At 33.5% G+C, this 16129-nt stretch overlaps 1 protein-coding gene across 21 annotated transcripts; it reads right to left on the reverse strand.

Annotated features, from left to right (window-relative positions):
- Positions 1–2858: 2858 nt before the first annotated feature.
- Positions 2859–9296, reverse strand: LOC136222392 (uncharacterized). 21 transcript variants are annotated; one of them, XR_010685623.1, is made up of 11 exons: positions 8970–9296; positions 8805–8837; positions 8527–8690; positions 7729–8212; positions 7010–7321; positions 6805–6828; positions 6570–6695; positions 5413–6209; positions 5236–5334; positions 4408–4472; positions 2859–3984 (listed from the first exon to the last, which is right to left on the reverse strand). XR_010685623.1 is itself a non-coding variant. In XM_066010118.1 (11 exons), the coding sequence occupies exons 9-11, from the start codon at positions 5464–5466 to the stop codon at positions 3780–3782; spliced, it is 405 nt and encodes a 134-aa protein (XP_065866190.1). In that variant the 5' UTR covers positions 5467–5874; positions 6101–6209; positions 6570–6695; positions 6805–6828; positions 7010–7321; positions 7729–8212; positions 8527–8690; positions 8805–8837; positions 8970–9292; the 3' UTR covers positions 2859–3779. The 21 variants fall into 21 exon arrangements, 8 of the variants coding, with proteins under 8 accessions (XP_065866190.1, XP_065866188.1, XP_065866186.1 ...); XR_010685622.1 differs by having other exon boundaries at positions 2859–4323; XR_010685621.1 differs by having other exon boundaries at positions 5189–5334.
- Between the last annotated feature and the right edge of the window lie 6833 nt (positions 9297–16129).

Below are 16129 nucleotides of genomic sequence, written 5' to 3' on the forward strand. Positions count from 1 at the left end.
TGATCATGCTGTTATTCAACGTTTCAGTACTCAAATCGGTGATTTATGGGCAGCAGCAATTGTTAATACAATTTGGGCTATATGGCTTGCTCGTAATAGGTCCATTTTTGAGGATGAGAGTGTTGATACTTCCGTCACACTGAGACGGATTTGCGGAGGTATTTATCGCTCGCATACTGGCATGTGCCTTGGTGCGTTTGCCTTTCCGATTGAAAGTTCCTTTGCTTATCTTGCTGAACTATCTGCTGCTATTTACGCCATTGACATGGCTATCAGCAAAGGTTGGCAGAAAATTTGGATTGAAAGTGACTCAATGTATGTTGTGCAGATGTTCAAATCTAAATCTTGTTCGGTTCCTTGGTTGCTTAGACAAAAATGGTTCAATTGTTTAAATCAGATCGATTCTGTGGCTTTTGTGGTGTCTCATATTTTTCGTGAAGGAAATCATACTGCGGATTCGCTTGCAAATTATGGACGGACGACAACAGCTTCGACTTGGTGGGATGTTGTCCCGGATTTTTGTGGATTGGTCTTTTTTCATGATCGTGTAGGACGTTGCGTTTATCGCTTTTCCTAATTCTTTGGCTTCATTTTATTCTTTATTCTTTTTGTATTATGACATTTATTTACTCTTTTAATAAATTTGGTTCGGGTTTTTTTTTGGGTCTGTGGTGGGGGTGCCAGCATAGCTGGGATGTCCGCCGCTTACCCTTCCTCGCTAACCAATCTTTAATCAAAAAAATCTATTAAATATAATATCATATTAGGGTATAAAGTCCGTAAATTCTGGACACGGACGTGACAAAATTAAATGTGTTATATTTTTTTTAGTTCTATTAGTTTTAATATTATTTATTAAAGTTAAATGAATGGAATTTGAATGGATTCTTATATATTTTTATCGTTATATAATTTGTTTTCGTTGGTATATTTTTTAAATTATTTTATTATATCTATTAAATATAAAGAATGGTTTTTGTCAATATGTCATAAAAAAATTTCAGTTATATATTAGATTATATATAATATTTATAATTTTCTTTTATTATTATTTTGACAATTAATCAAAAAGGCCTCTAAAACTACCATGTTTAATTTCTCTCTGCTTCTATTATTATATACTAGCTGTAGACCCGTGCAATGCACGGATTTTATTTTTTAATAAATAAATTCTAAAATCAATTATATTATCTATTAAAATTATTCATGTATAAATTTTTTTAAATTTATTTATTTAAACAATAATTTAAAATTATTTGTACACTAAATAAATAAAAGTAATTCAATAAATTGTATTTTAAGAATCAGTCTATATTATTAAATACTTCTTTAAACACTACATTTTGGGTACAATTAGATGTATTATCTTCCTCGTCACAAATAAGAATTTTCAATCCTTTTTTTGTTGTGACTCTTGAAACTGCAACATACATTTGCCCATGGCTAAAAACAGGACGTGGAAGATATAATCCAACATGTGCAAGTGATCGACCTTGACTTTTATTGATAGTCATAGCAAAGCAAACAACTAAGGGATATTGTCTTCGTTGAAATCGAAATGGCAATTTGATGTGTGATGGAGTCAAAGTAAGCCGAGGTATGAAAACCTTTTGTCCAATGTTACAACCTGTAATTTTCGATGCTTCAATCACATGCTTTCCCAATTGTGTTACCACCAATCGTGTACCATTGCATAGCCCAGGAGTCTGATCAATATTACGAAGTAGCATAACAGGTATTCCAATCTTTAATGTCAACTTGTGATTCGACAATCCTGAAGAATTAATAGTATTCAAAAATTCAGTAGTGTACACATCTTCATGACTATTTGAATGACTTTCAACTTTGCAGATAGAATCTGAACTCAAGTAACATATTTCTACATACCGTGCTATACACGGATGTATACATATTTTTATGCAAAATTATCGATATTTAAATATTATTAATCATATTAGCTAAAATATATAACAATATACTACTTTTAAATTAAATCAAATAAGATAATTGAATTTAATAAAATAACTACATACCACCTATTAAAAGAGATAAAGTATCAAAACATTCTTAAAGTTTTTGGAAAAAAGCCAATTTAACATGTGTATGAAATTGTAATATTTTGTAAAAATGATATAATTAATCTCACTAATAAACACGGAAGAATAGTCGTATTCTATCATGGAAGAATAAGCTATTATTTTGTGTTGAAATTCAAATGTAACATTTTCAAAGAAAGCGTAAAAAAAAAGCATATATAGAAATGATGTAACATATATTTCAATTTACAAAGTCTGGAAGCTAAGTTAGTGTCCGTCTCAGTTCCAAAAGAGGTTAACTCATTGAAACTCAATTTCCTAAAAGAAATAGATTAACAACAAATGGCTTGCTTTTTCGAGCAATAGAACTTAGAGCTATCTTAGTACTCCAATTAAACATTATAACTTCTCAAGATGTTGTTTAAGTTTTGTATCTCTCAAGGAGCGGTGTATTTTGTAGCTCATATTGGCCAAATTGATGAAAGTAAAATAGATGTTTTATCAGAAAATAAAATGGCAATGGAACTTAGTATAAAAATAGGAGGGATTAGAAAGGAAACATGAGTTCCACACAAGGACACGCAAATTAAGCCCATCCAAAAATTCCAACTATAGAAATTAGCAAACATGGGATTGACTAAAGCTGAATATCAAGCACTAATAGGACTTTTGCAATATTAAACTTTCAAGTTTCTGATGAATTCTGATGATAGTTCATGTTATTAAAGAGTGTCCATAGTGATGCTAGCTTACTGATTTGTATATAATAATACTGAAAAGTTGTGAGAAGCCAGTATACCAGTATACTATTCTCTAAAGGAGTAAAGGCAAACGAATTTAGGACAACCTTTTCATATAGTGAATAATGGTCCCATATAGCCTAAAAAAATACTAAATGTTTACTTAATTTAGGCAATTACATCAATAGAAAATTGTTTGACATTGAAATCCGGACAAATTAAGAGAAAGGAGAAACAGACCATATATGAGAATTGGAAAAGCCAAGGTTTTGGAGAGAAAAAAAAAGCAATTTACCACAAGCAAATGTGATGATCTATTTTCAGTTTCACCAATCATGCTATTCCTAACATTTGCAAGCTCTGAGGCATTACAGACTCCATTTGCAGCTTCCTTCTCTTCATTAATGAATGGTAAAACTCAACTATTTGTGGAGCTCTCTGCACCACTCCCGCTACATTAGTCCTCACTGAGAACTTGGGTGGTGGAGGCAATTTCTTTCTCAACTTTGTAAATTTCATTCTCAACTTTGGAACCCTCAAATCCCTTTTTTTTCAAGGTCAAATCATGATACTAACTTATTATGCTCTGTGCAATTTCTTTGGTCCATACTACTTTCTTTCTCCAATTCTTTTGCACGCGTAAAACCGATTGCCTTCTTTTATCTGATAGCACTTCTTCAATTCCCAACTTTGATCCACTGATAGAGTGTGTTCTTCTTGGACTTCTTCCTTCTCTAAATAATATAGCTAGAGGTATCAGAGAAGATTTGTTATTAATAATAACTCAGAAGCTTTGGAAACAGAAGCCAATTGGGTTCTATAGATGATAATCTGCAAGAAAGATTCCCGTTCTCCATTTGCAGCTCTTTCTTCAACCTCCTTAACTCTACCACTTCCATTGAATTCTCATTGCCATCCCTCTTTAATCAAATTTAATCTCTTTAAGTTTTCGGTGTTCCCGCTAGTGAATGAGCCAGCAGATTCTGTATTTCTCTCTGCTGAGTCAAGGACTGAGGACTGAGGCCTTATCCGAATTTGCGGAGATAGAATTGCACAATTCATCTCTCAAACATGAATTGACCCACTTCAGATAGGCAAGTTCTTCAACCTCATTTAACCTGCTCAATTGCAGACCTTCAACTTGTTTACTCAAATTTTCATTTGTTAGTCTCAGCAAAGATGCTTCAGCTTTAACTTTGGCTACAATTCTGCAATAATTTATTAGACCATAAAATGAAACCAGGTCAAGTTCAAGTTGAAGCTAGTATATACATAAAATGAAACAATTTGAAACCAGGTCAGTATTCAAAATGCTTCAGCTTTAGCTTTAACATTGTAAAATCATCAAGCTCAAGTTGAAGCTAGTATATACATAAAATGAAACAATTTGAAACCAGGTCAGTATTCAAAATCTTCTCTATCATTCTATTATAATCAAATAATATAGCTAGAGGTATCAAAAAAGAGTTGTTATTAATAATTCTACAGAAGACACTCATGGGGCTTGCCATTCTCCAGTGAAAACCAGACAACATCATGCTCATCCTCTAAAATTCAAAAGCAAGCAAATATCAGATTTATTTGCCACAACAATAATAAATTTGGTTTATAACAATATACGAAAAACTCACCTCCTTCACCTCAAGGAACCAACAATTCTCTTATCGTAGTAGGACTTAACAACAGCTGGTGCGTCCTAGAAGGAGAGAACTTGTATATAAATTGTTACATTTATCAAAAACTTATGTAGTTGGCAGGTTTCAAGTTGGCTCTTTTGCGCCATACTTAAATTGTTGCCTCTACTCTGTTGGCAAGTCCTATAGCTTGATGTTCCGATGACAAATCAAGACAGACATTCAGGGGAGAATAGATCTGACGAAATGTATTGATAAATGAGGTTCCTAAGCTGGTGTTTCCATTCTGATATGCTTCAATAACAAATTACAGATAACGATTATGAAATTTAAATCTAACATAAGGTGATTCTATGGTATGTTTAGGATTATAGAATAACAATTTTATATGAAAAACTAATGAAGATAAGCCATATATGAAATAAATAGGACACTAATAGTAATAATGATTATAAAGTAAAAAATATATTGAAATGATGATTTGTTTCACTTATAATAGCTACTAAATGATCCATGATTAACAATTTACCATAGGAAGTAACGGCAGTCATTTCAATTTCAATTGTTCTCAACAACAACTGAGGTAATGGACGGCAGAAGTTAGAATGTATGGGAGAATATCAAATTTTTACTGTGAGAATAATTATTGAATTGATAATTCAGTCCTAAGTGTATAAATGACCATTATCAATTTGTTTTGTTCATATATTATAGTAATATAACAATAAAAAACACTTAATTCATAACAAAAATCAGATGGCAATGGTAAAATACTAACTTATGAAGTATTCCAGGCAAGGAAAGAAGAAAGAAGTGAAGAAAAACCTTCCACAGCTGTACAATCATGGACGTCCCAGAGCATGGGACCACAACTTCAAGGATAGTATTTCTAGCTCCAAGAACATACTTCATCCATCTTAGCGCCTAAAGCAAGATAAAAATAAACAGTTATAGCAAATAGAGAATAACAAATATGAATAACGGAAAGGGAGCGAGAGATACCAGTTCGTCTGCACTTTCTTCACTTTCCATTCTTTCTTTCTCTCTATCCACCATCAAAGAGTGAGTGATGTAATGTAATTGATTTTGAGGGAGGAGGTTTGATGATTCTATGGGTGTGAGAGTTTGAAAGAGTTAGGGTTGCGTGAAAGAGGGAAAGAGGGTAACTGTGAGAAGGAGTTGATAGGTGATACGATTGAAAAGGATAGGAAGGATACAGAAAAGAGGAAGATGGATCGAAAATGGATTCTAGAGCAGTTGAAAAGTTTTGAAAAGTTATGGGAAACTTTACTCAGTAGGATTAAGGTCATCAACACAATTACTTAAAATACAATTATTGCATATTGAAAACGTAAACCAATCACTCAGTTGATTAATGCTTGGATAGCTCAATCTATCTTACGGATGTGATGGTGCCATGATATAGAGTAAACTATATAAATAAGAATCATCAGAAACTTCAACCTACAAGAACTTGACATGTTAGACTTTGGGATCCAGAATTAGAAGCACCAGTGCTCCATAATATTAGTGTATGAAGTTATGCCCTTCAGCAAAAGGGTATGGTATAAATGATACATGTGTTCATATTGCTGTAAAAAGGAACATCAAACCATGGTCTCGAATCTCAAACTACAGAAATAGCTTGAATTTTAAAAAATTCAGGAAACAAAACGAAGTAGAGCCTGACCTTGAGTTGTCTCGGAAAAGACAGACATAGGAACAAAGTCTTTAAACATATTGAGAGAATAAATCTTCGGTACATTCCCCATCTCACTGCCAGCCATCTCCATTGTAAACTGATTATCAAGTGGGAACCAAGAAAAGCATCACATGATGAAACCCACGAAAAATACATCTATGTGTATCCATTCCATATATAACTTCTCCAATTGACAAACAAAAAGAGGGCTAATGACAACAAAGGCTAATGTTACTTTAATTGGAGGAAAATTCACAACAATATATAGCAGCTTAAAAACAAATTAGGGTTTTCACAAAACAGAATCAAAAGATATGCAGTAAGTAGCATCTCTAATTAGCATGAGAAAAAAGGCATCAAACTGACTAAAATTACAATAAATAAACGATAAAAAAAGAGACACGCTGCAATTAGCAAGTGAAAGAAAATTAGGAGAGATAAATCAAAAAGAGAGTACCTGAAGAGCAGAGGAATCGTCAGGTCGTAGAGGATCAAGGGAAAGTACGACCTTAGCAACAGGTTATCAACTTTCAACTTTGGAAAGGTTATCACCCTCCAGAGTAATAAATTCCACACAATATGACTACAGATATCCAAATTAAATTTCAGTAATATTCATCTTGACAATATCAATATTAGAAGATCAAAATATATACACATGAAAAATAGAAATCAGACTCAGTTTCACTTACATATAACTCTATGTACAGAATGATCTGCATCAAGAATCAAAATGCAATAATATCAGAAACTTAATATGTTGTTGAAGCAAAATAATTAACTTTAAAAGCAATATCAAGAATCAAAATGTACAACAGCGATCAAAATCTATACAGCTGTTATATCTGGTAGAAGTAAAATTGATATTGATTAGAGATATTAAGGGTAAATCTTTACCATTTCATACGTTAGGAGTAGATCTGCACTTCCCCAAGAAAAATTGGACTTCATCCCTAGTTTATGGAAGAATATCTGCTGTCCATTTTCCATGTCCCTTTTCCTGTCCCTCTCTCATACATATTTTAATTAAGTGGCAGGAGGAAAGGAGAAGGGAAAGGAAATTTGGGACAGCAGATTTTCTTCCCTATAAAATAGTTCGAACATAGGTCTCACATCTCCTGCACAATAGCTTCTGTTTTTTTAACAGAATTCTCTTGCACATAGCAGCAGAGAAGAGCATAGACACATCAAGTTTGTTGAAGTATTTTTCTGCATAATGTAATCCACGAGTTCCATGAATTAGGCACATCATTTACAATCAAATATCCAATGTGATATCTGAACAATAAGAGAAAGAGGTCAGAAATTGGAAACGGAGAGCAAATGAGATACGCATAAAATCTAGGTTTTGAGGGGCACTTGGCATATGAAAAATTCATGATTCAGGAAATAACTTTGAGAGAAGAAGAGTCATTCACAATGACAAAAGCATGGAGACAGATGTATGCATTTGCATAACTCTCTCCAATAGCATTTTCTGCAGTGCTCTAATCAGCATAAATTCAAAGAGTATCTTCTCTATGTCTCCCAATACTCAATATTTTCAATTGCATCGAACAACCACATTAAGAATGCACATAAAAGAGGAAAAACAAAGAAATTCTTCTGCAGAGAACCTGCTTATGCGAATCCCTGGAAAGAAGAAGAGAAAACTATCTCCAAAGCATGACTATAGCCCCATCAACATGCTTTGTACATCCAAATTCTTACTCAGCCTTCTGGTACCAAGTCTCTTCATCACTATGGCCTCCTACCAATGTAGTTTTCTGTGGAAAAAATATAATATATAAATTAAATTGATATAGTCCAAATGTGAAAGATTGGCATGTAATTTGCACACAGAACACAAAAAGCATTAACCCAAGCATCTCCACAAGCCAATTTCACCTAAAATTCAAACAAATTGAATAGATAATCAACTGATCCATTGACAGTTGAATGCGAATTCGTACTATAAAAAAAAGAATCAATTGAATAGATAATCATCAGGCAGATGAACATATCTGAGATTAACTGAAGAAAGAATCTCAATGATTGATATTATTCCTGCTGCGACAGAAAAATAATTCAGAGTAACAGTAGCATTTGATGATTTAGTCTCTGTAAAAAATAGAGAGAATAGTTAGTGAAGCAGCAGTCGAGGAAAATTCCAAAAAACAACGGTTAGCATTTGTTTGGAGCAATCACAACATATGGTTTGGAATTACAAAACCGAATTTGACAAATTAAAGAATTCTAATCGAACCCACAATTCCAATCAACAAACAGATTGCAATTAAAAGAAATAGGAAAAGAGAGAGCAAACACGAAATGAATTGGTGCATAAAAAAAGAGCGAGTCAAAATTAGACAAATGAAACTTTTACTCAAGTAGCCATCTTCCTGATAATTAATGAAACAAAAAATTGCAAGAACCTGTTCAGAACTCCACCTAGAGCAGACGGAATAAGGACATCACTTCGATCACCGACAGTTCACTGGATCCACAAGGTCTTCGAGCAATTACAGTTAATTATTTTGCCGTTACTTGTTAGTCAACCTTCATAAACTTCCCCTGGCCTTCTCCAGATCAGGAAGATCTGCAATTCATGTTTAGAATTTATTTAGCACAACCACCAAAAACTCAAGAAAGTGCATATATTAATCATGGAACACTTTAAGAAAGCAACAAAGGCGATCAAGTTGGAACTCACACAGCATTCCATCATCACTGCTGTCTTCATCATCTTCATCATATTGTAAGAGAAAAACAGCCACTTAATTAAAGAGAAATAAAGCACACAAGAACGATCCTGAACAAATTATACCAAATAATCAAAATAATAATATCAAGAATCAAAATGCAATAATGATCTTGCCTTCAATGTACAGGAATGGGTTTCCTCCCGGATTATATGTTGTTGAAGCCGTAAAAATGAAGGGAGAAGAATTGAGTTGATGATAAACAGGAATGGGTTAGGAACGGTTAATAATGCATAAGCAGTTAAATCTAATTTCTGCAAATGCTTGCTAACGTGAGGTAGTGATGAAGAGAAGTTGAGGGTGTCAGTTGAAAGGGAAGAGATTGAGAGGGAGAGGGGCGGACTCTAGATTGAAGGAGTGAGTAAAATTAGAAAAAATAAATTAAAATTCAAAAAATCATCAAAATCACACATCAGATAAATTAATATTAGAGTAATTAATATTAGAGTGACACGTGACAAGTGAGGTTTCTGTTTTAATAATAGTAATAGATAACTAGTCGAAAACCCGTGCGATGCACAGGGTATGAAACTTTTATATAATTTAGATAAATATATAAATTGACATATTTACTTTTAAATAATTTTATACCATTCTATGAAAAAAATTTATATTATGTATATTTGAAATTAATATATATTTTTTAATGATAATTCAAATTAAATTAATTTTAAAAATAATTGGCTACTTTTTTTTAGAATTTTAACTAAAGATGAATGATTTATTTATTTTTACAAAATTCAATGATTTGTACTTTTTAAGAATTTTAATACATTTTCATATTCCAAATATTCTGTAAAACAATAATAATAAAATAACAGATTAATGAAGAAATATATTAGAATATAATAAAAAAACAAAAATTGTCAAACCCGATCCAAAATAGAATCGGATATGACAGTGAGACATTACCACAGACGTGAACGAGTCGGAAGTAATATCTCACAATCAAATGTTAAGAATTAAAAATCATGTTTGAATTTAAAAACATTTTCTACATATACTTTTACATTTGTAAAAGGTCGAAAATCATTTATAATTTCCAAATACGAATCCTTTTCTCGTGTGTTTTACCAAAACGAGTTCGAAACATAGAAAATTACTCCAATTCTAACTTGTTAACTTTTAATTTGCCTAATCTCACAAATTAACACCGTACTTGGACATTCAAACCAAAATCCGGTATACCACAACTTTATATTCGATTCAAAATGGGCGACGTAAGTTCCTACATATTCACAAGCACAAAAAAAATGCCTATATCTACATGTACAAAATGGTATGCAATACCCTAGAAGACGACTTGGACAATCGTGGCCGTATCCAATCCTCGCCCTAGTGTCAAACACTTTCCTTAGTACCTCGTACTTCTTCGCCTAAAAACATTAAAACATTTGAAAATATGAGAAACTCAGTAAGCAACTATCAACTATAAAAACTAGTTTTTACGTAAAATAGCTATATGTATACATTTGTGAAAACATTTAACCAAACCAAACCTTAAACTTATTAACTTGTAAACAACATCAAATTAAAACAGAATTTTAATCAATAATCTCAAATCAAACTTAATCAAAATGTAATGATTCGTTTATAAACATTTACTAAAAACCGAAGTTCGAATCAAATTTAATATCGTATCCATCACTGAGTATCCCCCTCGTAAATCAATCCATAACACATAAACATATTTGAGACGTCTCTTTAACCTTGCCTAATCCTGTATTGGTTTTACCCAACACTTCGCTGCCAATACCCGACTAGGTCTTTAAACTATGTACACAGGCCATGTTTCTCACTGAACATGGTCTTCAAATATCAAACCACCCGTCCGGACTACTCCTGATGGATACAAACTTTACCCAAAATCCAACCAAACTTCAATTTCATCAAATAGATCCAACTTTACTACAATCATCAATAAATCGAAATCCAACATTTACTGAACCAAAATAGCAATTGAACCCCTGAAGAAATCCAAAATATCATTAAAACCCTTAAAGAATTCCAATTAAACACTAATTGAACCAAATTCCAATTTGAATACTAATTGAACCAAAATAACATTAAAACTCTTAAATAAATTTAAATCAACATCAATTGAACCCAAATAGCACTTAAACCCTTAAGAAAACCAATTCAACATCAATTGAACTAAATATCCCTTAAGAAAACCAATTCAATATAAATTGAACTAAATAATAATCAAACTCTTAGGAAAACCAATTCTACATCAAGGTAAAACCAATTCAACATCAAGGTAAAACCAATTCAATCATTAAAATAGTTCAAAATTACCATTGTGAACTCATTTCCTTCAAACTTGAACACAAACTCAAATCAACAACCAATACTCAAATAATTTCTAAGAAAACCCTTAGAAGACAAATTCATGGAGATTTATAGCTTAATATACATATATTTATACATGCAAACCAAAAACTAGTTGATAGTTACTTACCTTAGCCTAAATTTGAGATTAACACCACAAAACCCTAAATCTTCCTCTCAATCTGCCTAGCCCGTATTCTCTGCTCACACCTCCAAATCAAAATCCCTCCGGTCAGAAGTTGCTTCTATGTGTCTAGAGTCTCCAGTTAAAATTTGAGGTGATTTGGACGGTTAGATCTCCGGCAAAACCCAAAACGGTGGAGCTGCCCTGTTTTTGGTGGTGGTTGAAGGTGGAGGAGAAAGGAGAGAGAATGGAGGAGGAAGAAGAATGTAGAAGGTTGAGTTTTGATCCCAATGAATTTTATTTCTGAAATGAAGCTATATATATATATCTTGATGTGAGTGGTTAATTACTCAATTTGCTCCTCCAAAAATCTAATTTCTTTTAAAACTTACCCTAAACTTATAATTGTTATAACAATGTGCAATTACCCTCAAAACTATACCTGTAACACCTAATTAATCGACCAATCCTAAAACGAATATAATATAACTTAGGGTTCGGGGTATAATAAATAAAAAAAATTAAGGACACGGACGTGACAATTCTCCCCACCTTAGAGAATTTCGTCCTCGAAATTTTACTTACCCGAAGAAGTGAACAAGTGAGGGTATTGGTGTTTCATATCCGCTTCTCTTTCCCAGGTTGCTTCCTCCCGAGAATGTCTGTGCCACAATAATTTCACCAGTGGTACTGTTTTATTCCTTAACACTTTTTCCTCTCTAGCCAAGATTGCTACTGGTTCTTCTTTATAAGTCAAATCCTCTGAAAGTTCGATTGGTTGCTCCTGGATAATGTGATTTGGATCACTTCTATACCTCTGCAACATTGACACGTGAAAAACATCATGAATGTTTGAAAGATTTTGAGGCAACTTCAAACGATATGCAACAGGTCCAATTCTTTCCACAATTTCATACGGACCAATGAATCTAGGGCTCAACTTTCCTTTCTTGCCAAATCGGAGTAAACCCTTCCACGGTGATACTTTCAGATCTCCCACACTGTACTCAATCGGTCTACGTTTCAAATCTGCATAACTCTTTTGTCTGTCTTGAGCTTCTTTCAGTTTCTGCTGGATAATTTGTACCTTTTCAGTCGTCAATTGCACTATCTCAGGCCCCAATAACTGTCTTTCACCCACTTCGGACCAACATAACGGAGTCCTACACCTTCTTCCATACAATGCCTTATAAGGTGCCATATCAATGCTAGAGTGATAACTGTTATTATATGCAAACTCCATTAAAGGTAAATGCACATCCCAGCTACTTTGGAGATTCAGAATACTAGCTCTTAGCATATCCTCCAAAGTTTGAATTGTACGCTCACTTTGACCGTCTGTGTCACACCCGATCCTAGACGACCTCAATCGGCATCGGGCGTGAAATAGAAAGATCATAATCAATACTTAAGAGTCGCCAAATTATCTAACGCCATTATATTACAATTGAACTACCAAAGTTTTAACCATAATTCTCACAACAAGCAGCCAACTTCCAACCCGCCTAAACGGTCGGTAACCTTCTCTATATCCTGTACTTTCTCACCTAAAAGCATTAAAACATTTAAAAACGTGAGACAAAAATCTCAGTAAGAAACTATCAGCTATAAAAACCAACTTTACTTAACATAGCTACATATATACCTTTAGAAAGAGATTTAATCAAAACCTTATAAAATATACTCAAAACCAAAGTTTATATAATTTTATCAAACCAATTCATAATCAAATAAATGTTTTATCAAACCAAATCGTATTCAATCAAATGTAAAACCTTATATCAAAATCAATCGTAACCAAAAACATAATCCAAATGAACTTAAAACATTGTATCCATCCTCGAGTTTCTCCCCTTAAGTATCAATCCATAACCACATATATAATCGAGACGTCTCTTAACATTGCCTATCCCATATGGTCTTACCCAACACTTCGCTGCCATACCCAATAGGTCTTAAGACTATGTACACAGGCCATGTCCCTCACTGAACATGGTCTTCAAATATAAAACCACCGATCCGGATAACTCTCGATTGATATAAAATCATAAAATCATAATGTGCTAAAATATCCTTTCACAATCAAATTCCAAACTATTTAATAACAAAAAATCATTTGGCTTCAATTAGCCCTTTTGTATCATAAAAATCATATTTGGACTTCAATCCAAAATAATAACAACAATAACCGCAACAGATTTCTCAATCCAAAAACAATTCGTAAGAAATCATCAAATTCATTTTGTTCAATATCGATATATATATTGAAACCAAAAACATATATGTATATATGTAAATCAACCAAATTAAGCCTTAAATCAACATAATCAAGTAAAATCTGAAATTCACATAGAAGCATAATCAATAGCTTCATTTGAACCGTAATTTCACAATAAAAAGCAAAATCATGAAAAACTCCAATTTTACAAAATACCCGTATAAACCCTAAAATATCAATTTCTGAAAAATCTTTGATATATATTTATCTATATATATAAAACTCAAAATATAGTTGATAGTTACTTACCTTGGTCACTAATTGAACAAAATACACCCGATCGATTCGCCGCTAAATTCTGTCTAAGACGTTAATCTCCAAACACTTTCGAAACTCAAAAACTCTTCGGTTAGGACTTAGATCTATGCATAAGGATGCTATATTTTAAATTTCAAGTGATTCGGACGGTCGAATCTCCGTAAATCAAAGAAACGATGGAGAAACGGTTCGGAATCGATAATCTGCAGAAGAAGCAGAAAGAAAAAGAAAAGAAAAAGGAAGATGGCGATGACACTGGAACAATTTGGAATATATATCCAAATTTGGCGAATATCACGTTTGATCCTCCATCTTTCTATAATCTTTTAAAAATTATTCTAAACTTTTAATTTACACATAACACCATCAAATTAACTCCAAACTTTTCCTATAACAACAAATAAAAATCACATACCCAATAGTTATAATATATACTAATGTCTATGTATAAATTCTAGAAATTTAGACCCGGACGTGACAGTCTGACTGTGGATGGAAGGCAGTACTGAAGTTCAATTTAGTTCCCAATGCATCTTGAAAACTAGGCCAAAATCTTGATGTAAAATGAGGATCTCTGTCAGACACAATAGAAACTGGCACACCATAAAGTCTCACAATTTCTTTGACATACAATTGTGCCAACTTTTCTAACGAGAAAGTTACCTTCACTGGTAGAAAATGGGATGATTTCGTTAATCTATCTACAATTACCCATACAGCTAATAACAGAGTATATTTCTATGTACACCTCTCTCGCCTTGAAACACATATTTTTCCCCATTAGCTAATAACAGATTAACTTTCTTCCTACAACAGTCTACCAAGGCTTGACACTTAGATAATGAATCCATGCCTAATATCACATCAAATGTTTGAACCATTAAAGGTACCAAATCCGCATGTATAAAGGACTCTCCTAATTTTACTTCACAATTAGGATAGACATGTGTACATACTAAAGATTCTCTCATATGCATGCTAACAATTAAACATTCAGGCATCAATTTCGACTCCCACATTACATCAGACATAAATAAAGGCGACACAAAGGAATGCGTAGCACCAGGATTAATAAGCACATAAGCATCTTTCCCAAATAAAGAAATCGTACCAGTGATAACTTCTGCAAATGCAACAGCTTCTTGTGGAGTCATAGTAAAAACTCGAGGTTGAGTTGCAGCTCTATCCGTTTGAGTACCCTGATTTCTAGCTCCCTGAAAAGTATTACCAGCTCCTCTGGCCATATTGGTACCTCTACCATTACCACGACCATTTCCTCTTCCAACTGAATTACCTCCACTTGTTCTGTCACCCTGTGTTCCTCGACCTCTTCCAACAGTGTTCAATTTAGGACAATTAGTACGTACATGCCCTTCTTCACCACACTTATAACATTAAATTCTTCTTTTAGATTCTGTTATCCTCCCTGATGACGGGCAATCCTTTTTCAAGTGACCCCTTCTTCCACACTGAAAACATCCCAGAGATCTTTTCCTGCATTCTCCAGAATGAAATTTCCCACACTGAACACATTTTGGACCATTACCACTACTAGCAATGGAAGGACTATACGAAGCTTGGCTAATAGTATCAGATGCTCGGAAATTAGTACGGCTCACAAGTGCTCCTCTTGTGTTCTGACTCTGAGTTTGACCACCTCGAAACTGAGATGATCCCCCTTTCACAAACTTGGATCTCCCAATATCCCCTGAATGTTTCTGACTGTTCTCAGATTCTAACTTGCCTTTCAACTTTTCTTTCTGCAATGCTTTTTCCACCCAGCCTCGGTAATGTGTACCTTCATACAAACTCAGTTCATTCTGATAAAATGCACTCAGACCATCTTTGAACCTTTCACATTTAAATTCCTTAGTGGGAAACCACTGACTTGCATAACGGTATAAATCATCGAACTTATCCACATACTCCCTCATAGTCATAGTTCCCTTTTTCAAATTAAAGAACTCATTCCTCTTCGCTTTCTGAAATGATTCAGTCAGATATTCTTTCATGAATTCACGTTTGAAAACATCCCAGTTGAAACCTTCAGGATACAAACCCCTAACTCTAGTTAACCATGTATCTGCTGGCCCATGTAATAAACCAAACACGGTCTTTACTTTATCTTCAGTACTAAACTGCATAGTACTAAAGGCTTTTTCTGTAACTTTTAGCCAATTATCAGCTTCCTCAGGTTCAATTGTACCCCTGAAATCAAATGCCCCACAGTTTTTGGCATCTTCAATTAACTCACTAGGCCTTCGACGTGCCTCACGTGTTTCCAT

The sequence above is a fragment of the Euphorbia lathyris genome, chromosome 3 (assembly GCF_963576675.1).
Source record: "Euphorbia lathyris chromosome 3, ddEupLath1.1, whole genome shotgun sequence".
Taxonomy (NCBI): domain Eukaryota; kingdom Viridiplantae; phylum Streptophyta; class Magnoliopsida; order Malpighiales; family Euphorbiaceae; genus Euphorbia; species Euphorbia lathyris.